The following is a 27,534-nucleotide window of genomic DNA, read 5'->3' on the forward strand; positions in this document are numbered from 1 at the left end:
GAAATAACTTAGGAAATCTTTTCTTGGGTGAAATTATGTGGACCCTGTATTTCTAACATTATTTACTAATAGATAATAATTACTGTTTTTTAAATGACTGTTTCATTGTTATTCTGGAAACATTTTGCTGTTCATGAGCTCCCAAAACATGGGGGGGTGGGGTGCATGCACATATGCAGTGATCAGTGTGTGAAGCTCATAAGAAATGCATGCCAGTGATCAGGGTCCAACCTATGTCCTATTTCCAAACTGATGTTTTGATGTGATAGTAGTCCTCTTGTGGATTCACTAATGTGTGAGCTGCAGGGAGAGGGAGGACTGAAATGGGCAAACATGCCCTGCCTCCTACATTACACTTAGAGGTGCTTCTGGCCACTCAATCTTGAACATGTATGCTTGCTTTACTGGGCTCTGCAATGTGAGGAAGTCTAGTTGTGCTTAAGGGAATATGAGTGGAGCTGTTCAGACCTTGCTGCTGGCAAGATTAGAAATTGCGGGGTTGGGCCATTGCGTATAAATGTGCGCTAGGTGTAATGGCTGAATGCCATCTTGTGCTTAGGAAGCTAATATTCTCAAAAGCTTGCATCTGATACATTCAGGTAATGTTGTTATCTCTTCATTGAATGGTAAATGCTCCTTTATTCACCCTTTGAGATGGACAGAAAGGCAGCATTGCCAGGTTTGTAGGGCCCAGACTCTAAGATTTTGGCTGGGTGGGTGATCCTTCTGGCGGGGTCATGGTGAAGCCTCTTGGCAGCTGGTGGAGACCAAGGTTGGCTATGCCTGGTTGCTCTGAGATGCAAGGAACTGGTGACTGCATGGGGATGGAGACAATAGGAAAAAGCTCTTGTTGAATCAACCATAGAATAGTTTGACTCTTTTTTGTTTCTGCTCCTCTCCCTGTCCGTGCTATAGTTGCACTGTTCCTCCTGGGTATCAGTAAGATTTGAGAGCCACAGGGAACTGGTGTGGTGTAGAGGTTAAGAGTGTGGAACTAGGACTCAAGAGATCTGAAGCCCCACTCAGCCATGGAGCTCACTGACTGACTTTGAGCTAGTTACAGACTCTGAGCCCAGCCTACCTCACAGGGTTGTTGTGAAGATAAGATTGAGATTGAATTATGATTTGCCTTGATTTTCTTGAAAAGAAGAAAGGAAGGACATAAATATTACAAATAAACAAGCAGTGCAGACATATGCAGATGCATGTGATGAGGTTTCATTTTATTTTATTAATGCAAAAATAAATAGAACAGCCAGATTCTTCCTACTGTGTACAACTAAAAATATGCAAGCATTTTCCAAAGTCTTGTAAAATAGTTTCTAAAATATGTGAATTTCATCTAAAACTGTCAAAAACTGATTTGTACCTACATTGATTGAAGCTAAAGGCAAAAAGACTAAATTGCTAACTTTTTCCTGTGCTTTATTGATGCCCAATCTGGAAAAAAAAATGTCCCTCTCCCATCTTGTTTAGCTGCCCTCTTGTCCTTGTCTTTCTTTTGCATCCCATGCAGTCCCAGCAGTAAAAGAACTGCTGCACAATGGGCCTAGGCATGTCCAATGCATGTTGGCTTTTTAGACTTAGTTTGTCTAATGTAGTGCTGTTTTGCCTAAGGTAGTGCTTCTCTAGAGGAATTATTCTAGGAAACTTGTTGGGCAAGGTGTGAGAGAAAGGAAAGCTAAATTTGTCGCCTTGGATCTGTGCTCCAAATTTCATAACTAAGGTGGGTGGACAGATGAGGGACTCCAGCTTAGATAGGTTTTGAAGTGAAAGAGTGGTTTTCTAATTCTTTCTTCAGAGACTCTGTCTGCTTCTGCACATGTGCTATTCCAGTGTTCAGGTCATTGCAAGAGATTCTGCGCCTGGTGGGCTTTGCTGTTTCCTTGAGGAGGCCACTTGAAACTAGTGTTCTTGTATGAAGCTTCGTCTGCCATTACAGTTCCCAGGAGATCTCCAGCAGCTAGGTGGAAGTAGTTTGTAGCCATGTAGTTAACATAGCAAATTGAGGCATGGTTGGTTTGATTTATTCCTGAGTGAGTTCATGAGGCCCTGACTTGGAACTGCTTTTCAGGTGGGGAGATTAAATCCTTCTTTTCACCATCATTTTCCCCTGAATGTCCCACATTGGCATGGGGAGCTAAGGAGGAGTCCCCATGGATGTATTAGAGCCTATTCTGTTTTTAATCTGGTGGAGGTGGGCACTTTCAAATGTAATTTATAAAGAAGCGCCTGATTTAGAACTTGGGATTTTGAATCACGGGTGAGACATGTTGCTGATACTGCTCTCCTCATATCTTTACCCACTGTGTGGACTGTGAAGTGTGGCAGGACAGCGCAGGCCAGGAGTGGGAATGTGTCCTTTTCTATTCCTCCATGAACTGTGATCAACCAGAAGAAAAAGCCCAGATAAGGCTCTGCTACACTCTAGAAGAGGTGTGTGTGCTGTATGTGTGTTCAAATCAGTATTTTCTCTTTTAAGAGGCACACGGTGACAGTCTTTCCCATTTGTCTCTTCTGCATATTTTAAGGAAAAGGGTAGCAATTTATGCACACATGCGCTCCAGAGCTGGTGCAGAGTGCACATGTGCCTGTATTACACCTTGCCTGACATATCCTCTGTGAAAATAATCATAGTTAAGTGGAGATTTTTGGGTGGCCAAATAGTCAAATTGACCTAAAGTGTGTTTTTTCACTGATGGCGTATGGCCATCATGAGCCATGCCATTTTATTTCTCCGGTGCTCTGCCGCAGCAGAAGGCAGTAAGAGAGAGGGAGCTGCCTGGTTACCCAGGCAACACAGCAGCTTTCCTGTCTTCTCGCACATGCTGCAGGCTGCTGGACTTTCTTTCTCCTATTTCAGAGGAGGGCAGTGGCTTAGATTGCTTGCCAGAGTCCTTTATTTGATGAGATTTTTTCCTGGTCAGGCATAATAGCCACCATTAATTTTTTGAATGTCTTCCTAATGAGGCATATTAGTGGGAGAGACAGGAGTTGTCCAGACAGCAAAGCAGTTTTTGCAATGTCAAAACTGGCAGTTGTTGAAATCTGTATCTAATGGTTCTGTCTGTATTATTAGGCAATGGGGGCTTTTGAAATTCAGTTTGAGGGCCTCTAAACATATTCCAGAATGTTTTAAAAGTGTATCTGCTGTGGTATATAAATGGATTTAAGGTTATATACCTATTGGTTGAATCTCTGGGAAGAAAAGTAATGCCAAATGAATTTTTCTCCATTTTCACCAGGTAGTAAAATAGTCAGGGTGGAAAGTTTGCTGTGGGACAATATCAGAAGCTTCTGTGCTGAGTTGGATTCAGATATAAGGAAAATAAGAAATTGTGCTCTCAGAGCAAATTTAGTAAGTCATATGTGAGCCTTTTCCAACTTCCAGATATTTATTAGCCACAGGCAGAATGGCCAGTGGTTGGGAATGTTAGGAACTGTAGTCCAAAACATCTGAATGTCATGACACTTTAACCATTTTTATCAAAAGTTGCTTTGGGGGCCATATGTACAAAAAACCTGTAAATTTTAAGATAAAACACATTAGAATTATATAAAGCCACAATACACAGTACATTAGAAATTTGTTCTTAACCATTGTGCATCACAGTGGAGACCCTATAACTATGCATGTGCGCTCTCTCTCTCTCTCTCATTCCCTTTCTCTCGCTCATCTCCCCCACCCACCTCACAGAGAGACGAGGGAGGGAGGGAGAGATTGATTCACCAGCACATCATGGCCTGCCAGCCAGTAGAGGAAGGCATTCTTAACAGGGAAATCTTAAGCTTGCTATCTGGAAACAATTGGTATTGTTAATGGCAACAGGAAAATAAATGTATGGGAGGAGAGATGGTTCATCCTTGAAAACAAAATAAAGGGGATGTTTTCCTGGAACAACATAATGAACCAAGAAAGAAATGTCCTCTGTGTGTGTGTGTGTGTGTGTGTGTGGTGTATCTCTGTGTCACCTTCACCTTATACATAGAAACAGAGCAAGTCAGAAGCAGCCTCCTGGGCCATCTACTCTGACCCCTGGCTCCGCTCATGACATGCCCATGATGTGCATGTCCAACCTATCCTTGAACAGCTCACCGATGGGGCCTCAGCCACCTCCCGTGGAAGCCCATTCCATAACCTCTGGGTCCTAACTGTCAGGAACTATTCCTGGCATCTAATTGAACCTTGGTTCCCTGAGCTTTGCTCTGTTGGAGCGTGTCCTGCCTTCCTCTGCAGGGGAGAACAGGTCTCTACCCATCTCCATGTGACATCCCCTCACATACCTGTATGTCACCAACAGATCCCCTCTGACTCTCTTCTTCTCCAGGATGCAGAGACCCAGTTCCCTCAGTTTCACCTCATACGGCATCCCCTGCAAACCGGCCACCAACCTTGTGGTTCTACGTTGCACTGACTCTAACCTGGCTATATCCTTCCTGTAATGAGGGGCCCAAAACTTAACACAATACTCCAGTTGTGGGCGCACCAGAGTTGTATAGAGTGGAAGTAATACCTCTCTCAATCTAGAAGCCACACTTCTGGCTATGCAACCAAGAGTGGTGTTCACCCTCTTGACCACCGCATCACACTGCTGACTCATGTTTAGCCTGCAGTCAACCAGTACCCCGAGGTCCCTTTCACAAGTGTTGCTCTCCAGCCACTTGTCCCCTAACCTGTACTCATGACACCCATTCCTATGCCCCAAGTGCAAGAACTTGCACTTACCCACATTGAACACCATCCTGTTGTCTCCTGCCCACTTCCATAATCTGTCCAGATCCTTTTGGATCTGGAATACCTGCTCCTCAGTTGTGGCCACTGCTCCAGTTTTAGTATCATCTGCGAATTTGATCAGCAGATTGCTCACCCCTTCTTCCATGTCATTGATGAAAAGATTAAACAGGATGGGCCCCAGGACAGAGCCCTGGGGACTCTGCTTGTCACTGGCCCCCATCCTGATGATTTCCCACTAATGGTTACCCTCTGCTTTCAGTGTGAAAAACCCTCCCTCTATAGCTTCTAGAAAGCAACATGACCTGGCTGTCACCGCTGAGTGAGTCTCTGAACTAATATCCAGGAGATTGAAATCTCCCATAATGACTGTGTCTCTCCCCCGAGATATCCTTAGAATCTGGCCTGTCAGGACATCATCCAGAGTGTCAAGTTGACCTGGAGGGCGATAACATACCCCCACTGTCAGATCTCTTTCCCTGTCAAAACCCCTGAGTTTCACCCAGACTGCCTGTACCGAATCCCTATCTGTGCTGCATTCTGTCTCACTGCATCCTATCCCTTCCCTGACATATAAAGCTACGCTCCCCACCCCTCTTTCCCGTCCTGTCCTTTCTAAACAGGTGACACCCCTCTATGTTCACATTCCAGTCTTGCCTTTCATCCCATGTTTCTGTGATCCCCACCAGGTCATACCCTCCTATTCCCAGGACAGCTTCAAGCTCTTCCTGCTTATTACCCATGCTCCTAGCATTGGTGTACATGCACCCCAACTCCTTCCCACAGCTTCCTTTCCTTGGAGTCTCCAGCCTTCTCCTTCCCCCCATCTTCCCTGATACTGGCCCCTCTCTGTAGGAGTCCTGTCAGTCCCTGAAGTGCCTCTAAAACCCTGCTCCCAGAGCTCTGATCCTCCCCCCACACCTGTCCAGTGCAGACACGTTTCTGGGGGGCCTGACCCCCGCCCAGCTCCGTTTAAAGTCTTCCAGACAAAGCTTGCTAGAACATCTCCAAAGGACCTTTTCCCCATCCTAGTGAGGTGCAATCCGTCCCTTGCCAGAAGTCCATTGGCAAGAAACCGGGTGCTGTGGTCAAGGAACCCGAAGTGTTCCTTCTGGCACCACACCCTAAGCCAGTTGCATTACCGGGCTAGCAGAGATAAACTCTGCAAAGCCTCAATACCATTACAGGGCATTTATACGTGCACAGGTGCAGGGCAATTGATGACAGAATGCAGAGATTACAATAAGATTCTGAGGTCATCACATACAGAACAGATAAAGAAATGTCAGTCAATCACACTGTAACAATGAGATTACAATATTTCTAATTGCCTGTATTGACACTTTAGTTGAGTAACTTGAATCCATCTCCAGGTCTGCTCAGACATGCAAATTCAAGCTACTAGAAACTATTCATGATAAGCTCAGACCCTTATCTCTACTCTAAACATTCTGCATGATCAGGGCACATGAAGCCCTCTGGGCTATCAAAAGGTTATTGCAAACTGAATTCCAACAATGACTATTTACAATGTATATTTGAGCTAAAATGGCCTGTCTACTGTAGCTTACAGCTGAAGGTGAGAGAATGGAGCGGGGGGGGGGGGGATGCCATTTTAAACAGTGACAGCTTGGTTTTGAGCAGGAAGACAGGATTTGATCCCACAATGCAAAAAAGCACACAGGAGTAATGCTTTTCAGACAGGATTTACCCGAATTTTCCCAACAATCCCCCTTTTGTCACTAGCTTCGCTGTGTGACACAAACAAGTGAGTCAGTTTGGATAAATCCTGTTCCAAGCTTTTTTCCATAAAACAGCTTCCATCTCAAAACCAAACTAATGTGAGGAGAAAGTTATTTCATACAATGGAGAGTTGTGTATTTGCTGAGAATTCAAAGAGTAGGAAAAATGGAAAACAATTGAAAAAGTAGCAGAAGAAAAAGAAAAAAAGAAAGTTCAAAACACATGATATGCAACTCCAATGCTAGTAGTCCTCCTGGGAAACTCCATGCTGATTTTGGCCCCCCTTTGGCTGCAAAGAACTCAGTGCCAGCCAGCTCTCATCCTCACCTGCTCCCTCACCTATTTCCAGTTTTGCTACTCAATTTTGAGGCCTGGTTCCTTTGCTCCCTAGGCCTCCTCTGATCCATTGCAGCCTTAAGAATGTCATCCTCGTCTGGGCTGAGGCCCTCATGGTGATGAATATCCTGTCTGAGGCCACCATCCCTTCTGGTCAGCAAACCTGGTGCTTTGCAAGGTGGGAGAAGTGTGAGGTGAGGCAATGACCTGATGTCCAGTTCAGTCATTTGTCTTGCCCTTTTAGGCAATTCTTCGAGATTTCGTTGTCTAGGCTTCACTCAAGTTTGTTAGCTGTAGAACTTGCATCTCACAGTTTGCCTGGTTAGTTCTTTCCCTGTGAATGATGCAATGGAGCAAGGCAGAACACAGGAATGGATCTCCATCACATTCACTGCAGTTCCTGGAGCCAGGACATAACATGGGATATGGAGGGCTTTTTCTTCCAGGACTGTAGAGAAAACGAGTCTTTTTTCTTTTCTGGGGGCCAGCATGGCTCTTTGGTTCCTGGAAAGGTGCAGCTCAGAAAAAAAGGTTAATTAAGAGGAAAAAAATGCTTTTACATTTCTTCACAGAAGCTGGTTGTAGGCAGTGGCAGAGAGATCCACATGAGTTTAGAGAGAAACCTCAAGATGTAAAGTCAATGTCCTTTTTGAGTCTCTTTAGCACAGTCTCCAGAAGAAAATGTTTGGGTTGCTGAAATGAATCCAGCCAATGCCAAAATGCACACAAAAGAAATCCTTTGTTGAACTTGTGTTGCACAAACCTGTTGCTTGCCTAGGCTAAAGATAAATGTGCTTTCTGCTGGACTTTGGACAATGAGAACAGTTTTATACAATTTCTTATTACAGAGATGATACTCTCCCACATAGATGCAAAATGCACCAACCCATTGTTAACACAAACAAACATTTAGATGAACATATGAGTGCTTATGTTCATGGAAAGAAGTTTTGAGAACTTGCCATTTTAGCTGCCCACATCCTTGGGCTGGCAAATGGGCTCAGTCCCCAACAAACATTAGGCTACTGTAAGGGAAAAAAATTTTTTTTAGCACCATCAATAACAACAGTAACAACAGTAATAACAATATCACTATCATTATCATTAATACTTGGCATCATTGCAAAAGGGAAAAAGGGAAACAAAACTTCATTGAACTCAAAAGGGAAAAGTAGCCTCAAGGATTTGAAAAGAAATTCTTCCCACTTCATGTGCGTGCGTGCACACATACACAGCCCCAGAGTTCCATCCATTCCCTCCCAATCCTTAAGTTGTAGCATAGCAATAACAAGATGGTATATTCAGAATGCAGAACTTATACACACACACACATATAAGACCCAGATCCATGTTGCATAGAAAAATAGAAGTTATTGGAGAAGGAAAACTCTTGATGGTTGACACAAATAATTGAGACACATGCTTACAAAATCACTTTTTTTTTTTTTTTTTTGGAAGGATTCCCTTCCTAAAAAAAAATCTCCTAGCTCCTCATTGAGAGTGCTTAAGGGTCTTTGTTTTAACCCAAACCTTCCCAGGCAGAATTTTTCTTGAGGCAATACAAGCTTTGAACACTCAAAGGGACCTCAAATGCCTTGCCTTAGTTACACCAAGATTTCTTTTGAGAGTTTTCTAGAGACTCAAATACTTTCTTTTGAGAACTAGTGCAAACCCACCTCCAATCTGTGGCTGGAAGCAGAGCCGCTTCCCAAAGTACTTTGAACTCTGTACATGCTCAGAGGCTTTGTACGTGCTGCTTCTGCAGTACTCACAAAGTGGTGGTATCTTCCTACTGGAGCATCCCCCCTTTTCTTGGCTCTGTGGAATAGCCAAGCCCACAGTCAAGAAATCCAAATTTTCCAGCACAAATCCCCCCTGAATTCAGTTGGCCAGACCAAACCCAGGGAAGAGGCTGCAGTTACTGTCTCTTTAAATAATGGGAGTGCTCTTAGCAAGGTAGACTATTTCTCTTTTTTTTCATTTGTTTTTCTTGTCTTTCCTCCAACAGTTACACATTTCTTTCATTTTTTTTTTCAGTAGAAAAAGTACCAAATCACCCATTTACCAAAACTCTTAAAATTCTCTCACACACCAAGCACCATGCACCCCCTGAATCAAGGAATTCCTGTCACTCTCATTCTCACATGGCATACACACAACATCCAGAATAAAAATCTTTTTGCCTTTCACTCACACCTCACATTCCAAACTGCTGCAAATTCAACAGGGGGAGAAAAACCAGCCAATTTGGCAGAAATATTTATTAATGGTTAACTGCAATCTGTCTTCCCCTGATTTTACACTCTGCCCTGTTGAATTCCAGCCTGCTATTGCTCAGGCTAATTGCTAAACACAACAATTTAAATTTTCAAGACTTTACCAGCAGTATGTTCCCAATATAAAACCCTTTTCTTTATCTCTCTGGGAATCCTTTTCAGGATTCCTACTGAGTATTCCCAACAGTATATACATTTTTTTTCCATCTTTCATCTGCCCATCAGCATCCCCTCCTGGAATTTCAAACACAATTATTTACTCTAACAAGAAAGAAATCTTCCTACCTAGGAGGGCTGTAAGGCAGATAGAAGAGGCAGAAAAACTTGCAAGATATTAAAACAGTGTTCCCGGTTTCTGACAAGGAAAGGACCTGCATAAAAATGTTTCTATATAACCCCTCTTTCACACAGGGCTTTTACACAGGATAGCTTATTGTGGATGTCCAGAAAACTGGGTAGGACCTGTGTTAGCCCAATTCAAGGGCCACACATTTCCTTACTTCCCAGTTCTGGCTCATACAGAAGGAATGGGGGAAGGAAAAAATCTCACACATTTCCCTAATCATCACCTTTTTCCCAGCCGGACTCAGCCATGCTTGGGCACAGGCAAATGGCCTCATGAATCTATTTCTCAATCAAAGCCAGGTTCACACATTCTCATCTCAGGGGCAAGAACACCCATCCACACCCTTGCTTTCAACCATGCCCTGAAGAGGACAGATTGGTGTGGCTGCATGGGGAGTTTCTATTTCCTGAGGAACCCCCAAAACCCACTCTGGGTTATGCTTACCTTCCAGAAAGGGGAACACTTTAAAATACAAACAGACAAGACAGAAAACACAGCAACAATGAACACAAGACTTTCACAAACAGTGAACATAAAACTTTACACAAACCCCAGCGCAAACATGTACTCACACGTGTAGATCTTTCCTGGTGCACCAATACCATATTAGCTAGCTTTTTTTCTCCACCAGCTTGGACCAAAGCAAAACTTATTCCATCTCCTTAGAATGTATTTCCGCCAAATGCTTTTGCAAAAGGTATAGCCAATTTCAGTCAAATGAGCCCTCTGAGGCCAAATTAGTTAGGTTTGGCCATGCTGTTTTAAATCAAAATAGCAAGTGCTTGCTTCCGCAACAACCCCTCAGGTGCCGCCCATGGCCATTCACACCACCCTGCAATTTGGTGCAGAGGTGTCCATGGGGTAGTAAGCCGAGATTCTGAAACCCCCATGCTTCCTGGGAGTCCACAACCGAAGCACACGTGCAATGAGGTTCAAAACCAGATCTAATTACAGTGACCTGCCTGCAAAACAGAAGAGATGGCCAGTATCTGTGCTCCCACAATGAAGAAAATTTGGCCGAACTTACCATCTCTCCTGCCCAGGATAAAGGGCCAAAAACACACGATCCCACCTTCGTCGCCAAATTGTCAGAATCCTGGAATCTCAATTTGAGAAGAGGAAATAAAACTCGGGGTCGTAGGAAAGATCAGTCGCTATGAACCTCCGCGTCTTTATTGTCTATCCCAGGTTCCCCCGGTTGACTCACGATAATGCATTACCGGGCTAGCAGAGATAAACTCTCTGCAAAGCCTCAATACCATTACAGGGCATTTATAGGTGCACAGGTGCAGGGCAATTGATGACAGAATGCAGAGATTACAATAAGATTCTGAGGTCATCACATACAGAACAGATAAATGTCAGTCAATCACACTGTAACAATGAGATTACAATATTTCTAATTGCCTGTATTGACATTTTAGTTGAGTAACTTGAATCCATCTCCAGGTCTGCTCAGACATGCAAATTCAAGCTACTAGAAACTATTCATGATAAGCTCAGACCCTTATCTCTACTCTAAACATTCTGCATGATCAGGGCACATGAAGCCCTCTGGGCTATCAAAAGATTATTGATGTGGTCCCAGGCTGGGGGTCCTGCTGGTGCCCCAAGGCCTCATCAGCCCCAGCCTCCCCAAGCGGAGAGAACCTGTTTCCCAACTCCAGATTGGTGCTAGGAGAAGGAGGAGGCCGTGCTGGCCTCCTCCTCCTGTGGGTGACATGCCTCCATGTCTCCCCGGCTGTTTCTCCTATGGCTCCTATGTCCTTATAACTGTTGGGAATGTGCATGGTAGTTAACAACAAGATATTGAAAGACTCAGCACCAAACCAGATTTTACTTTAACATTACTTTAAACCACACTTTAAAAAAATAGTGTTATTGACTCTGGTTTTTATCAGACCCAGGGCATGTAGGAGAGGCAGTTTAACACAGGTGATGTAGGCACTCATCTTGCCAGCTGGATAGCTATGCTTCCAAGCAGAACCCAAAATGCAGGTAGCTGTGTTCATCTGTATATGTGCAAGTGCATACAATGGACATATTTACTCCTCCCAAAGACCAGCAATGCATAGCATAATACCAAATTTATTATGATCAACTCCATGGGTGCAGCTGAGTAGTTTTAGGAACATGCACACTGCTTTCAGAGTTGCACATTCCCTCCACTCTCTATTGTCAATCCATGCTTTATAACTACTTAGATGCATTTCTGTCATAGTGCCGTCATGACTACAGGAATAAAGTAGAATTTGTTGTTCTTGTCCTGATGTTACCATGTTTAAAAATGTGCACAACTTTTGTCAAGTTTTTTCAAAGTAAAAATGAACAAATGAATATTTATAACCATGCAAGCTTTATATACACATGCTGGGTTTGGGGAGAGAATATAAATTTTGTTGTCAGAGAATGGCAGTGGAAAAACATTTCCTTTCTGCATAGGGCAAATAGGCTAGTCACTGTGTAGAAGAATAGACACAAATCTCTCATCAGGAATGAAAAAAATTCAGAAACACATAGGAGAATATTTCATCCTCCAAATGACCTTTATAGGTGACCATTTAGGTGACAAGGGAATGACTAAGACATATAGTAACCTGAAATTACTAAAGCAGAAAAGTAGAATTAATCAAAAGAGTCAGCTCTTTTTTCTGCCTGATTCCCCTCCCCTCCCTACTCTCTTTCTTGCTGTTTGAATAATAAAGCTTTTTAAAAATCAGACCACATATGTTAATCAGTTCACCATTTCAATGATATCCATGTTATTACCCAGGAACGTTTATAAATGGCATCTATTAAGTTAATCCTCTCTGTCTGCACTTTTTGTATTTCAATTTTCTTTGACAATGGTTTACATTCTCTACTCATCCCCACCCAGCATGTCACTATAAATCCACAAAAGCTTATGCCAAAATAATTTTTTTCAGGCTTCAAGGCAGCACAAGAGTCTTTGTTTCTGTAATTAAATAGAATAATTTGCCTTAGCATATCTGAGTTTAAAATAGTAAAGTTTGGTGCACTTCGGATTCGCCAGGGTTTAGAAGGCACTTCATATGTGTAAGTATAGCAGATAGTACTGTCATACTTTGGCTGCTACATCAAGGACACAGTGTTCAGAGACCCAATTAACATTCTGCAAGGTAGGCAACTTGAAGATAGCACTGAGGTGAGCCAGGAGTTTCCACTGTACTTATTTTAGTTGTTATTAGATGAACATATCTTGATCTTGTAAATCAGTTTAAGAATACCTGCCACTGAACTGAGTTTCTAAAGCATTAAATCAGAGGTGGGGAACTGTTTCACCCCTTCTGTACAAGCTGGATGACACTATCACTTATCCTGAGGTTGTTGAGTCCTTGAGGTAACCCTGGAGCCATTGGACAGAAGTGAAGGAGACAGAATCAGAGAGCAAGTCAGAAGTCAGGGATAAAGTGCAGCCAAAGATTCAAGACCATAACAGAGTTCAGAAAGATCCTGCTGAGTCAGGGCTCAACTGGAACAGACAATTCTTACACTTCTTCCTGTCTAGAAGAATCCAAAACCAGCCTGATGCCACTGCTCACCACATGAGGCAGCTGTCCATGTGAAACCATTCTGGAGGAAAGCATGGCTGTCAGGAACCCTCAACAGGAACACTCCTGTTAGGGTGTGAAGATACACTGCAACATTTTGTTTCGGGTCCTACTTTTATTCTCTAAGGAAAATGTTTTCTGAATGGAATTGCAGTGGTTAGTGGTGACCACTAGGTGATGCTCCTGCAGCAAATAGTTAAGGAAAGACAGAAGAAGTGATAGGTGAGGTGGTTGTCAGATGCAAAAGCCAAATTATGGGCAAACAACCATTCACCATGTCAGTAAGGAAAGCCAAGTAAGAGATTGCGGTGAAATTTCTGTGGTCAGTGGCATTTTTTTCACATTATCATAGCAATTACTGCCACTTGTCTCTGTGACCATTTGGCTCACGCATTAGATTGGTTGTGCAAATGTGTACCCAAGGTTTGCCTATAAGCCAAGAAAAGTGTTTGTGCTGTGGATCAGCCATTAGTCAGGCCCATTGGGAGAAAATTTAGCAGTAGAGGAAGATGCAGCTGCTTCAGAATGTTGTAGTGAACAGAAGGAACATGCATTCAGATAAGGGTTGGATATTTATGATAGAATTCAGCATTCTTTCTTGTGTACAAGCTCTTGTGTGACCTACAGCTTTAATGCCCAACATGTAGGAACCACAGCTTGTAGGAACACTAGATTACTTTTTAAAATATAAAAATTCATGAAGGATTGAGCAACAAACACAGTCAATCACCTGGGTGATCTTGGGTTAATCCAGTCAGAGAGTTCAAAGACAGATTTTAGCTACCCTTACCACACTCTGGATTGTTTAGTTATCAAACAACCCAGAGTTACCTTAACAACAGACCATGGCTTTGTTGTTCGATAATCATGAACTGTTATGTGTGAAGTCATGGGCATGATAGAAACTTGGTGCAATGGAAAGAACCAAGAAGTCACACTTATCTCTATATTAAAAAAGGCAAGGAAAGGCCTAGGAGTTGTGTTACTTTGTATGTCAGAAGGGGCATAGTGTCAAACAAACTAGAAATCTTAAAGGGCAGACTCCTTCATAGACAAAGCCAGGCCCCAATACATCCCAGTATTTGGGATGTACTGTTGGCTATCTTGACAGGAACGCACGAGGTAATCTTGAGATGAAGGATGAAATCAGGGAGGCAATCAAATGAGAAGATGTTCTAGAAGAGGGTGACTTTACCTTCACATAACCTGGAGAAATGTGTTTCCATTTATGATAAAGAAGTAAAATTTCTAGATGCCCAAAATGACTTGGCTTTAGAACAGTTGGTTATAGAACCAACTAGAATGGAGGCAACACTATATTTAAATCTAGGTGGTATTGTCCAGGATGTAGTACAAGAATTGGAAACAAATAGAAACAGCAACCACAGTGCTATCAGATTTAATTAAGAAGGAAATTGTCAGGGATCTCCAAATGTGGATAGATGGGGAGTGTTAGGCATTCAGGATTACAGCCATTTCTAAACCTCCTTTCTGGAGCACCCTGATGTATGTTGGCTTCCACCATTTTGGCTATTCTCATTTCAACCAGTTTCCTTTTCATTTAAGTTAATTACTCATAGAGGCTATCTTGTAATTTAGGTTAAATGTATTTTACTCAACGTGTGGGTTAACACATAGCAGAAGATCTCACAGTGATGGATATATACTCTTTTAAATAAAAGGAAATTAAAATCAGTCACAAGCACAATTTTAGCAAAGACTGAAAGTAAAAACAACAACGTGTAGCACATTAGAATTTAAAATACAGGTCAGCAAGCACACACTCTAGCTTTATCCATTCATTTGCCAAAGCTACTTGGTACGGTGCAGAAGAGAAATGCAGGACTCCATTCTCTTTGGAAACATGTCAAAACCTGATGCGTTTTTGTCAGTTCCTTATGACATAGGCAGGGTTTTCATAATTTAATCTAAATAGATGGTATCATATTTTTTATTTGTCTGTACAACTAACTATGAAGGATAAGAAATGTCTACAGACAATAAGACAGCATAGCTTGTGTAATTGGAAGAGTGTCTTTTCTTTAGATAGTCAGTATATTAGAAATGGCAATTATTGGTACATGTGGGGAAAGAGGCTGTGGAACTTAAACTTTCTTTTTAAAAAGTTTTAGGATTTTTAACAGTCCAATCAAGTAACAAATTACATGGAGTGTTGTACCCACTCTAGTCAGCTGAGCACAAAAATTAGAATGTAATCCTCTTAGTGTCTAATTGAAATAAAGTTGTGCTCTGCTCAGTAGGTCTTAGTCCATACAGTAATTTTTTTTTCTTTGCCCAGTTCATATGTTAGCTCCTGAGGATCACTTAATACAATTCAAAGGTGATGAAGCTGCCATGGGGGAGCCTGTTGCAATGCTTTGCAGCATAGGTGGTGGTGGTGGTTGCCTCCTAGTTTAATTTTTTCTCTAAAATAAGCTCATGTAGAATTGTATGTTTTACATTGCATTAGGAGGGTGACAAAGAAACTCAGGAAGGCGACAAATGCAATAACTAAACATATACATTACATGCTAAAAACAAGCAATTGTTGATAATGAGTAAAATTATTATTAATAAACACTGGACCACATGTAATAAAGTGAGCTTAAAGGATTCAACCTCTTCCTGCAGATCCACTAGCAAATAAGGCAATAACTACAAAAGCGCATGTGAATCCCTGATCTGTATACTACTCTCTAAAATGGGGAGCGACACTGAGAGGGTAAAGATGTTGAAGCTTACTTGTCAATAAATTGTTCCCCACAAGAGGCCTGTTCACATAAGCAGTGAACTACCAGAGAAAAGGATGTCCCTAATGCAAAGCCAATGCTCTTCTTTTCTTCAGGAGAGCCTTGTTATATAGTTGCCTATAGGCTGCTAACACCTGCCTGTCTACCTGGAAGTTTGGGCAAAATTTTTAGAAGAGAATGGAATTTCTCAAAATGCTATGATCCATGCCTCATTCTGAAAGCCTAGTTCTGAACACCTATAGGTGGGATCCATGAGAAATGTACAGCCTGCCTTAAAGTAACAAGTCAGATTTGGATTATATACAGTGGCATGTTCCCTCCTTCTTTTTAATTTTCAAGTGGAGTAATCTCTGGTTAACATTCAGACAAAATCTGTCTCAAATTGTAAGACTGTGTCCCTAAAGCTGTTAGGGCAGGTTGGAGCAGAAGGATGCCCCCCCCCCCCACATCCATACTGCAGCTGTCTCTGCAATACCTTTATAAAAAGCATCTGACTCTTTAAACAGGCTAGTCTGTCTCACATGGCTTATCTCATGCCTTCAGCTTAAACAGCTTCTTAAGCAACTAGCAGATTTGTTGTTTGCTGTAGTAAGAGAGAGAGAGAAAGGAAGAAGGCAAGCGACTGTATGTTGTAATGTGGGAAAACATCAGTAGTTATGAAATTTTCCTGTAAAATCTCTATGCATGTTGAATGGATAGATCCTCCCCCCCCACCCTCCTGTTACTAAAGAATTGGGGGCAAAGTCTGAGAATTCAGTGCATGATGAAGTCTTCACTATGCCAGGTGGAACACACATGTTGAATGATATCCTCTCTTGTCGTCAGAGGAGAAAAAAGTTTTATACAATGTTCTGGTTGAAAGGGCTACCTAAAGAACAGTGGCAAGATGTTCAGCTTTAAAAAACAACCTGGAGAAATTATTAACCACAATTTATGATGTCAGAGTTGATCTGATTAAAGGTTTGTTTTCTTGCTGGCTGAGCTGTGTCCTGTAGAGACTGGTTCTCTCTTCTTCTTTTTTTTGTGTGTGTTTTTTTTTTTTAAGTTTCATTTCTGAACAGCAAACGGAGAACTGCTCGCATTGGTGCTGCTACTCCAGCTGCGTGTGTGTGTGTTGTAAAAAGGATGGTGTTTCTCTAGCTGCCACGCACAAAACAGCACATTTGACCATGAGGACTCTTCGCAGGTTGAAGTTCATGAGTTCGCCTAGCCTCAGTGATCTGGGTAAGAGAGAGCCGGCAGCCTTGGATGAGCGGGAGACCCAGCAGCGACGGGCCTGCTCCAACGCCACCTGGAACAGGTAGGACCTTGCATACCTCTTTCCCCCTCCCCTTTCCCTCCTGTTCACCAGGAATTTCCTCATAATAGCTAACATGACTAACACTGCTAGTTGCAGAACTGCCAAAGCCAAAACATAACACAGTTTGCATTTGTGATTTGATTTGATTTGTAAATACCTTCCGGCATTCATTCTTCTCCCATTCCATTTGTGTTGATATGAAGGTTATATTTTTTCTTATGCTATTTTAATTCTGTCTGGCAGTGACAGTTAAGAAGATGGATGAACTTTAAAAAAAAATCTTGCTGGCTCTTGTTTTTCCTTGCTGCTTTGATCTTTATGAAAGTAGGTGTTGTGCAGTCAAGCCCCAATATCAAAAATGGAGAAATATTGGAATAGTTTGCTTTTTGGAAAGAGAAAAATTGTTTTCTCTCCTGATGATTGTCAAAAACTAATATTAAATACTTTAACCGAATTGCTAAATATATTTTTAGCTAGAAATGTAATAGCTAGAGAGATTTGCTGAAGGAATTGTGTCATTTTTGCTATGACAGCAAAAAAATTGCCATACTTCTCTATGTTGTTAGCATGATTCTTAACATGGGGCTATGTATATTTGTCAAGAAGAAAGGGACAAGCAGATAGAATTAAGTAATAATTCTCTGTGCATTTAGAGAATGCTATGAGTGTGTATAATGAAACTTTAGTGTGCTTCCCCCACCGTTTTTGCAGTTGAAAATAGAGAAGTATGATTTCCTACTCTGCTCAAAACCCTCCCTCTCTTTGGCAGCTTTTCGTTGCTTGTATGAATTTTCATCTGATGTAGTTGAGATCAGCTTGGAAGTAAACTCCCTGTGGAATCCAGTGGCGTTCACACATGGAATCACGCATAATGGCTGTAATCTGAAGGATTCCCATACCACATTGGGATGGTACAGGATGTAGGAAAAAACAGGAAGTGCACTTGATTTCATGTCTGTTTCTCCTACTCCTGGCATATTGTAACATCTGAAAGCATCTTAGGAATGATTTTAACATTCCTGTCTTTATGTGGATTCTAACAAAATACATTTCTCCACAGTACTTGTCTGGTTGTTAGACCTCTAGAAGCCTGATGTGTCTGGGATGGTGTAGAGAGACTGTTCTTGTTTATGCCAACAAACCAGCGAATCAGTTTTCAAAAGTTGCCTCTCTCATACAGTGCAGTATTGAGGCTAGTGCTTTTTGCACGCTCCATCTGTGACATAAATCTGGCACATGTTCCATTGATAACATCTGATTTTTCCTTCAAATAATTCAATCTATTGGCTTATTATTTCTACTTCATAAAGATTTAGTAAAAATGTATTTTTATTTATCAATGTATTTGTAAACACTGGATTATTAAAGTTATAAATAGTGTGTGAACTCTGTGCAGAGCTCATATGTGTGGAAATTGTTTGCTTTGAGGACGATATAGGTTTTGATGAATGTCTTGTTCATCCTAGACCTATGATTCTGAAGCAAAAAACTGCAGATACCTACAGTATCTATCATTTGTTCATATACATTAAGACTTGTACCCCGCTCCCTTTTTATGGATCTCTTAAGACAGTCAATAATAAATAAAGCAACTTATTAAAAATACAATAAAATCATCAGCACGCATCTACTTCAGATCAAAAAACCAATCAGCAAAGTAGGAGACCATGAAAACAGTTATCTAGTGTTTTTTATTCATTCGTTTTCTGTATTACCCAATAGCTGAAGCTGTCTGGGTGGTTCCTGCACCTATAGTGATGCTGAAATGCATGATACAAGATCCTTGATCCAGGTGGACATAGCATACATGTCTCCTTGCACTAAAATCTTGCAGTATCTTGGAAAGGTTTGTGGTGTTTTCCTGTACTGTGTGTTTATGAACCATTGTAACTCTCCCAGAGAGTTATTGGGCAATATAGCAATGAAATAAATCATGATTCTGAAATGAATACGAATTCTATTTGAAACCACATTGTATTTTACAAATTTCTTATAGAAAAGCTCAAGATATTTAAGAAACCATAGCCTCTTTTGGATTCTGTCCTGTCCTTAAGATCAGCTTGATCTAAATCCTAGCAAGTGATATTTCATATCAACATACTTGGAAAAAACAGTCTTTTGGAAAAACACATTTCACTGCAGGTAGGTATGGTGTCATAAAGTTTCCACAGTGACTTTTTGAGGGAGATGGCTAGTGATTTAGCAGGTTGAACAAGAACCTTAGAAAGAGAGGGCTCAGTCTTCACTTGGCACTGCAGAACATCACGGCACAAAACACCATCTGTGAAAGAATTCCATGAGCTTGAACATTTCCTGCTTACCAGTGCTTAAAGCAAACACATTCCAAACTAAATCTTGTTATCACAAACTAACACAGATGGCTTTTAATAATCCTATATACTATTGCAAGGCTTTATGTTTTTGCTTTTGTCTTTGATTTCTTTATAGATATTGGATGATTTATCAATAACTAAATTGGCATGCCCAGATTTAATATGATATATTAATCCATGTCATACTATTTTTATTAATAAGTGTATTTGCTTCTACAGGCTTAGATTATCACCCTTGGAAGGCTTTCTGGACCTTGTTAGCATTGCCATTTACCTATCACCAAAAATGCACAGCTTTCCATTATGTTGATTGTTGCTATTAGCAGCTTCCTGCCATAGCTGTGCATGATAATTTACAGTATAACAACAGACAGTTGGGTTCCTGCTCCCCAGAGGTGACAAAACATAGTGGTGGGCAGCCATAGAGAAGGGGGAGAAAAATGAGAAGAGAGCAAGAATATGCATTTTGTTCAGTTACATGACTTTGGCTTAGTTTCGGTAAGGCTTAAGGCATTGTGTAGAAGGGGGAATTTGAAGAAAGAATGACAGGAGCAGTATCCACCACAAAGATTTTCTGAGAGGGAAATCCTGCCCCTTATGCCTTGAACTTCCAATCACAACTTGGTGTACTGATGTATTTAGCAAGGATGCTTTCTTGGTTAATGTGCACAGGTGTGATGGGCGTGCCTCTACTAAATGTCTGGGAGAGAGTGAGTGTTTCAAGCATGGGAAACTTAGCCAATTCCAGCTTCTGATGAAGAAAGGCAGAAAGGAAAGGCCTCTGGCTGGATAGGACATCAGTAAGAGAGAAGGGAAGTATTCCCACTAGTAGTGAAAATGTGGTTTTCCAACAGCACTTAATTAAGCCTAGTTCTTACAGTGTTGTCTGCACTGGATCATCTCAAAATGCATGTGAAGACTTGCATGACAGCATGGTCCCTCAACCTTAAAACAACTCTTAACAGAAAGCACAGTCATCAGAAAGGAAAGTTCTAAACTAACTTTCTCCTGGGCATGTATGTAAATTTTCTATTTTGAGGCTTTTTTTTTTTAAATGGAGACGAATTCAGTCCTATAAGCAACGATCTTTAGTCTGCAGAGGAATACTCTGATGGATGACTTGGTCAATTTCAATTCCATTCCAGCTTCATCAGTGTTCACTTATACATCCATTTCATTCCATTTTCTGTGGCTTAACAATCACTACCCCCACCACCACCTTAATTGAATTCCACATTTTAATTGCATTCTAAGATATGAATTCTTAATGCATTTCCCTCTAAAATGTGCATTTTTGTGTGAATTTTCAATCTGATAGATGCCTATCATTGTGGAGTTAACTAGATCTTAGTTGGTTTGGTAGGTTTGGTATTAAAATTAGGCTACCCTGCTTTCTGTGTGCAGGACATATGAATCACTGAATGAAGCTTATAGAATTTTGAGCATAACTTTGCTAGCATGTGAAATGAGTGCAATGGTGCAATAGTTCAAACATTCTTTGGCATTGCCCTTCTTTGGAATTGGAATGTAAACTGACCTTTTCCAATCCTGTGGCCACTGCCGAGTTTTCCAAATTTCCAAATTGAATGTAGCACTTTTACTGCATTGTCTTTTAGGATTTTGACTAGCTCAGCTGGAATACTGTCTCCTCTGCTAGCTTTGTTGTTGCTCAGACTTCTTAAGGCCCATTTGATTTCACATTCCAGGATGTCTGGCTTGAGGTCAGCAACCACCCCATCATGGTTATCAGGGACTTTAAGCTCTTTCTTGTATAGTTCCTCTGTGTAATCTTGCCACCTCTTCTTAATCTCTTCTGCCTCTGTTAGGTCCCTGCCATTTGGTCCTTTATCATGCCCATCTTTGCATGAAACATTTCCTTCATATCTCAAATTTTCTTGAAGAGATCTCTAGTCTTCCCTATTCTATGGTTTTCTTCTATTTCTTTGCACTGTTCATTGAAGAAGGCATTCTCATCTCTTCTAGCTATTCTTTGGAATTCTGCATTCAATTGAGTGTATCTTTCTCTTTCTTCCTTGTCTTTCGCTTCCCTTCTTTCCTCAGCTATTTGTAAAGCTTCCTCAGACCGCCATTTTGCTTTCTTGCATTTCTTTTTCTTTGGGATGGTTTTAGTTGCTACCTCTTGTACAATGTTGCAAACCTCCGTCCATAGCTCTTCAGGCACTCTGTCTATCAGACCTAATTCCTTAAATCTATTTGTCACCTCTACTGTATATTCATCAGGGATATGATTTAGGTCATACCTGAGTGGCCTAGTGCTTTTCCCTACTTCCTTTAATTTAAGCCTAAATTTTGCAACAAGAAGCTCCTGATCTGAGCCAGTCAGCTCCTGGTCTTGTTTTTACCGACTGTATAGAGCTTCTCCATCTTTGGGTGCAGAACACATAGATTTCTGTGTTGACCGTCTGGTGATTTCCATGTGTAGAGTCATCTCTTGGGTTGATGGAAAAGAGTGTTTGCCATGACCAGTGTATTCTCTTGACAAAATTCTGCCAGCCTTTGCCCTGCTTCATTTTGTATTCCAAGGCCAAACTTGCCTGTTATTCCACTTATCTTTTGGCTTCCTACTGTAGCATTCCAATCCCCCATGATGATAAAGACATCATTTTTTGGTGTTATTTCTAGAAGGTGTTGTAGGCCTTCATAGAACTGGTCAGCTTCAGCCTCTTCAGCATCAGTAGTTGTAGGGTAGACTTGGACTACTGTGGTGTTGAATGGTTTGCCTTGGATTTGAACTGAGATCATTCTGTCATTTTGGAGATTGTATCCCAGTACTGCTTTTCCTACTCTTTTATTGACTATGAAGGCTACTCCATTTCTTCTGAGGGATTCTTGCCTGCAATAGTATACCTGATGGTAATCTGAATTAAATTCACCCATTCCTGTCCGTTTTAGTTCACTGATTGCTAAGATGTCGATGTTCAGTCTTGTCATCTCATATTTGACCACGTCCAGCTTACCTTGATTCATAGATCTTACATTCCAGGTTCCTATGGAGTATAGATCTTTACAGCATTGGACTCTCCTTTCACCACCAGATACACCCACAACTGAGTGTCCTTTCAGCTTTGATCCGGTTGCTTCAGTCTTTCTGGCACTACTAGTACTAGCCATCTGCTCTTCCCCAGTAGCACATTGGACCTGAGAGACTCATCTTCCAGTGTCATATCTTTTTGCCTTTTGATACTGTCCATGGGGTTTTCATGGCAAGAGTAATGAAGTGGGTTGCCATTTCCTTCTCCATTTGATCAGCTTTTGTCAGAGCTCTTTGCTCTGACCTGTCTGTCTTGCGTGCCCCTGCGTGGTATAACTCATAGCTTCATTGTGCTACAGAAGCCCCTTCACCATGACAAGGCAGTGATCCATGAAGGGGAACCCAGCTTCCTTACCCATAATTAACCTTAACCTCAGTTTATCCAGGTTCAGACTTGGTTAAACAGAAGCAAAGCTTCCAAACCCTCTGTAAGGTTCTGCTGGCGAAAGAGATGGGGAGAGTGAGGGCACATTTATTATTCTGCATTCACAACACATCCAAATACAGCCAAGGAATTAAGCACTTTATGCTAAGAAAGCTTTATCTGTCTCATTCCTGTATGTCAGGCTGGTGTTAAAGGTATAAGTGAAGTATTGGCGGGGGCGGGGGGGGGGTGACAGATTTGCTTGTGCATAAGCAAAAGAGAGAGGTCCCCAGAGAGGTCTGCCTGGCGCCATCATTATTTGCTTTTCGGCACCAGGCCAAGACCTGTTTATTTAAACGTCATTTTAATTGTTGATTTTATTTATTGATTTTAACAACTTTGGCCAGGATGTCTCCAACTGTATTTTATTGTATTAATGTTATTTATTTATGTATTTGTAAGCCGCCCCGAGGCTTAGGCGAATGGGGCGGCATATAAGTCTGCTAAATAAATAAATAAGCAAAGTTGTCTTCATAACACTCAAACCTGCAAAGAAAGGACAGGGTTAGCCCTTTCTGCTACACTAAGACTTTGGCCTGCTTCCTTTTAAAAAGCAATGGCAGAGATAAAGTGTAGCCAATTTTATTCAGGGGTTACACTGCAGAGAAAACTAATTTATATACTTTCTGTGGAATGAATGAATCACCTTTCCAGTTACCTATTCAGATTAAATATTTTACTTTGCCGGAAACCAATAGAAATCAGAAATAAATTATTAGGAAATACAGTTAAGAAGTTCATATACCTCATGTACACCAAACCATCCTTATGTTAAACCACAGTTCAGAAATGCAAGAAATTTTCCTTCCTAGCAGGCAATTTGGTGCTTTCCCAGGAAATATTCTAGTTACTTTGCTGGTAATTTCACCACCTGCAGCTAGGGCAGTAATATTCCTGGAAATCACGTTTCCACCTTAAAGGAAACTTTAATTATAACAGACAATATACCTTGGTTGCCTGGCAGCAATGTCCATCATCCTGTAAGCTTTTCAGCCCACAAAGCCTAGAGACATTCTGGCTTTGTTCAGTCTGGTCAGGAAGCCATGGCCCTTCAATATACAATATTGTCTAGATAACTATGAACTTCTTTTACTGGTCACCTCTCACCTGTCATATAACACCACATCAGAAGATTAACTTATTAATTTTCTGTGTCAGGCAAGACCGGTTTCATAGGTAGTTCTCTTAGTTTGGGTTTGGCTGATCATTCTTAACACCCATAAATTTTTGAGGTATCAAGGAAGTTAAAACTGCCATCAAATGGCTGCTGAGCATGTGCTGATTTTTCACATATATTTTGATTGTAAATTTGAAATCAGAATCAGAATATTATAACCTTCCACTGTTTTATTATTAATGTCTTCTCTGTTAAAGGGACACAGAGAATCCATTTACACTGAGCTTACATTAAATTACAGGAGATGGCTAGACAGCTAAGAAGAATATGCATCTCCCTAGCTATTAAAGAGCTTTCCATTGCAAACTTTATCTTAATTATTAGGTCCTCCCGAAAGGAAGCAGCTCTTCGGCCTTGGCAAAACATACGAATAGGAAGCATTAGCTGTATTGTGCCTCCAACAGTTAGTCAATTTAGCCCTTTCTGAAAAGATGTTATGGTAATCAGTATACTTGAAACATCAGTTATTGTAGAACTGAACATAAGATTCATTAACTCTTCTGAAGTAGATGCCAATGAATTACTGCATTGGTTGCATGAAAGGGTGCTCCATTCATTATTCCTGAAGATGCAAGATTTATTTGCAGGCAGACCTGAAGGAGGAGGGTGGGGTAGGAACAGAATGTTTACAAGCCCAGATTTTTTTTAAAAAAAAGGGGGGGGGCTTGAAACTGAACTTGAGCTAAAGAATGGACAAATAAAATACCTGGTAGTTTGGTACCCTTTCTGATGAGAGAATTTACCCAGTTGCATCTGAGATGGAAAGAGAGTAGTAAACTCTTTTATTACAGTATTTATCTCTGGATGTTGAATTCCTAACAGGGTTTATTTCTCTGCAGTGATCTAATTTTGCTTCCAAAGTTCAAGTGAAACTGTCAGATCAAAGCAAGACTGTTGCCAAGTTTCTGCTATGTAAATGTATACATTATAATTGCAAGCTCTTCAGCTTTCCCATGAACCCCAAAAACTGCTTAAGGTGCCTATTTCACAGCCAACACAAGACAATCAGACTACAAACATAAGCATAATTTGACTTTCTTTGTTTCATTCAAGCTTACAGTATTTGCACAGGATTAAAAGAAACAGATTTTCTTTCTTTCCTTGGCTGATAGTGTCTCAGGAATAAGCTCAGATTGCTGAAGTGAAAATTTATGGTAAAACAGTTACACAGGCATAATTCCAGAGTTTCTGACCTTTGGCCTGATCTTTGGGGCCCAAAGGGTAGCAGTCTCTCTTTGTATAAAGCAAGAGCAAACCCAACATATATTTCCTTTCTGTACTGCTTAGAAAACAGGGTTTACTGGAAGGATTTATATTCCAGTATTGGAGGAGGATGGAGACATGGAGAGGCAGCAAGGTGGAGAGATGAGAAACATAAACCTTCATAAAGACTAACATGCTAAAATGGCAATGTATAGCAATGTAAGTAGCCATATAGCTTTGTTCAGTATTTATGTGGACCAAAATTCTGCTTTCTTCTCTAAGCAACACACAGAGAGTAAAGTCTGAGCAAAATAGCCATTATAAGAGGACAAGTATTATCTCTCCTACTCAGTGCTCTTTTTGTAAAAAAAAAAAAAAAAGGTGCCGGAACTCACATCTTGTTAATCTTTTATTTAGGGTTTTTTTAGGGTGATCTTTTATTAGCAGGACCGGTGGTTGAGAAGTAATTAGTATTTTTTTTTCATTTTTAAATTTGGGATCACACTTTTACACTAAAAATTAAAAAAAGATTTTCAATTCACCAACTTTTTATAAAATAAAGACATTATTTACCTTTTGCACATAGCCAGTCACTCTACACACACATAAACATAATGGTCGCTGCCGGCAGTAAGCACTCAGCGCGTGACCATACGACCAATCCCAAGCCGAGCAGCGTTCCAAGCCAAGCAGCACCCTCACAATCAGCGTGGACATGCACTATTTTAATGATTTTTGCCGCCGACCCGCTATGCCCGACAGGGCGATTTAAAATCACTTGGAAAAATCCGTTGGAAAAATCCATCAAAAAAAGGTGCCGGAACGCTGTTCTGGTGCATTCTATGACAAAAGCTCTGCTCCTACTCATATAGCACCCTGTCCAGCATATCACTAAGACACTTTGCCATCCAAGGCCCGAATCTTTTATTTCCCCTGGGCTCTCACACATGCTTCTCTACTCTGACTTCTGTTGCTAATCAGCCTGAGGCAAGAGCATTTTCCTGGTGCCTTTAAAGTAACCTGGTGAGTAGCTTGCAATCAGTGGCATCTTATAGATTGGTAACTGCCTTACTCCAGGTTTTTTCTGTGTTAGGGAATCATGATTATGATTCCCGAGCTGCTTTTCCAGTCCTGTGCACAAAATCCAGGAGCATCTTCACCCCTGTTGAGCTGTCCAGCCTGGTGCTCTCTTGACGATACTGAACATGACCAAAATGCTTTGGGTAGTTATCTATAGATGATAATCTAGTTTCCTAAATTCATAGGAAGGCTTGTAATACCAGAAAAAGGGTGTCTACTCTCTTATATCTGCAGTCTCAGACCTGAAAGGGTTTGCTTTAACAAAATGTTCTACTGTTAGACTTCTACAACTTAGAAGGCTCTGTCCCATACCTACTGATAAGCTCAAAACAGCAAAAATAAAATCCTTAGCTAATCCCACATATCATGAAATCCTTAGTCTAATAGGCAGCTCACAAGAATGAAATAATCTGCTGTACATGGCTAAAAAGAAGTGGAACAAAGGGGAACATAAAGCAGAAACTCTTAGGAGGAGAGTGTACTGGTGTAGGACAGAAATTGCATCAAAGAAGCTGGGTGTGAATAAGCAAAGAAAAAAACTTTTTTTTTTCTGATGCAGAGAAGGCCCAAATAATGTAAGTGATGGTTTCCATTCATTCCTATTGGGTAACTGGTGAGTCCTCACATAACGATGTTGACTGTGTTCTCACCTCTATCACGCATTCTTTGCTACAGTCATTCACATTTCTTGTTGCTCTGCCCGCCTGACCTTCTTTCCAGCTTCCTGTCTAGATCCAGCACAAACACTTTGACTTAAAGGCACTCCATGCCCTTGTCCTCGTCTCCTCCTACTCCCATTTTTGACCTCTGCTTCCACTTTTGACCACTTTTGTTTGTACAGCTCTCTAGATTGTGAGCTGCTAGGACAAAGGCCTTTCATGCAGCACCCATGGGTGCCTGAGTGGCCACAGGGGCTTCCAGGGTCCCCACAAAGTCTTTCCCTCCTTGCCCTCCTCAAAATAATTCTTTTAATTACATTCTTGGAAGGTATTTGAGCAATCTTATTTATCTTCCTTTCTCCACTACTCTCAACAAGAAGCATATTGTATGTGCTTACATAGGTACAATATGAATAACACTGATGCTAATTTTGCTAGTAATTAATATTTTGCCCTTTTGAGGAATTTTTTACTTCAAAATGCTGATTGCTTACTAAGCTAGTACAAATCAATTTGTATCTGGAATAGAAAAAAGAAGTTTCTCCCTGGGA

General features: G+C 41.1%; 1 protein-coding gene across 3 annotated transcripts in view; it reads left to right on the plus strand.

Moving 5' to 3' along the window:
• The window catches only part of PRR5 (proline rich 5), a 100,519-nt gene that overhangs the window by 37,746 nt on the left and 35,239 nt on the right, over positions 1 to 27,534 (plus strand). For 2 of the 3 annotated variants that reach the window (XM_044450894.1, XM_044450895.1), the window contains exon 1: positions 16,855 to 17,055. In XM_044450894.1, coding sequence (XP_044306829.1) covers positions 16,925 to 17,055 — 131 coding nt within the window. In that variant the 5' untranslated portion in view covers positions 16,855 to 16,924. Of the gene's footprint in view, positions 1 to 16,854; positions 17,056 to 27,534 lie in introns of those variants that run through there. The other variant, XM_044450896.1, reaches the window with a different exon arrangement.

The sequence above is a fragment of the Varanus komodoensis genome, unplaced genomic scaffold, assembly GCF_004798865.1.
Source record: "Varanus komodoensis strain SLA01 unplaced genomic scaffold, ASM479886v1 scaffold69, whole genome shotgun sequence".
Lineage (NCBI taxonomy): Eukaryota > Metazoa > Chordata > Lepidosauria > Squamata > Varanidae > Varanus > Varanus komodoensis.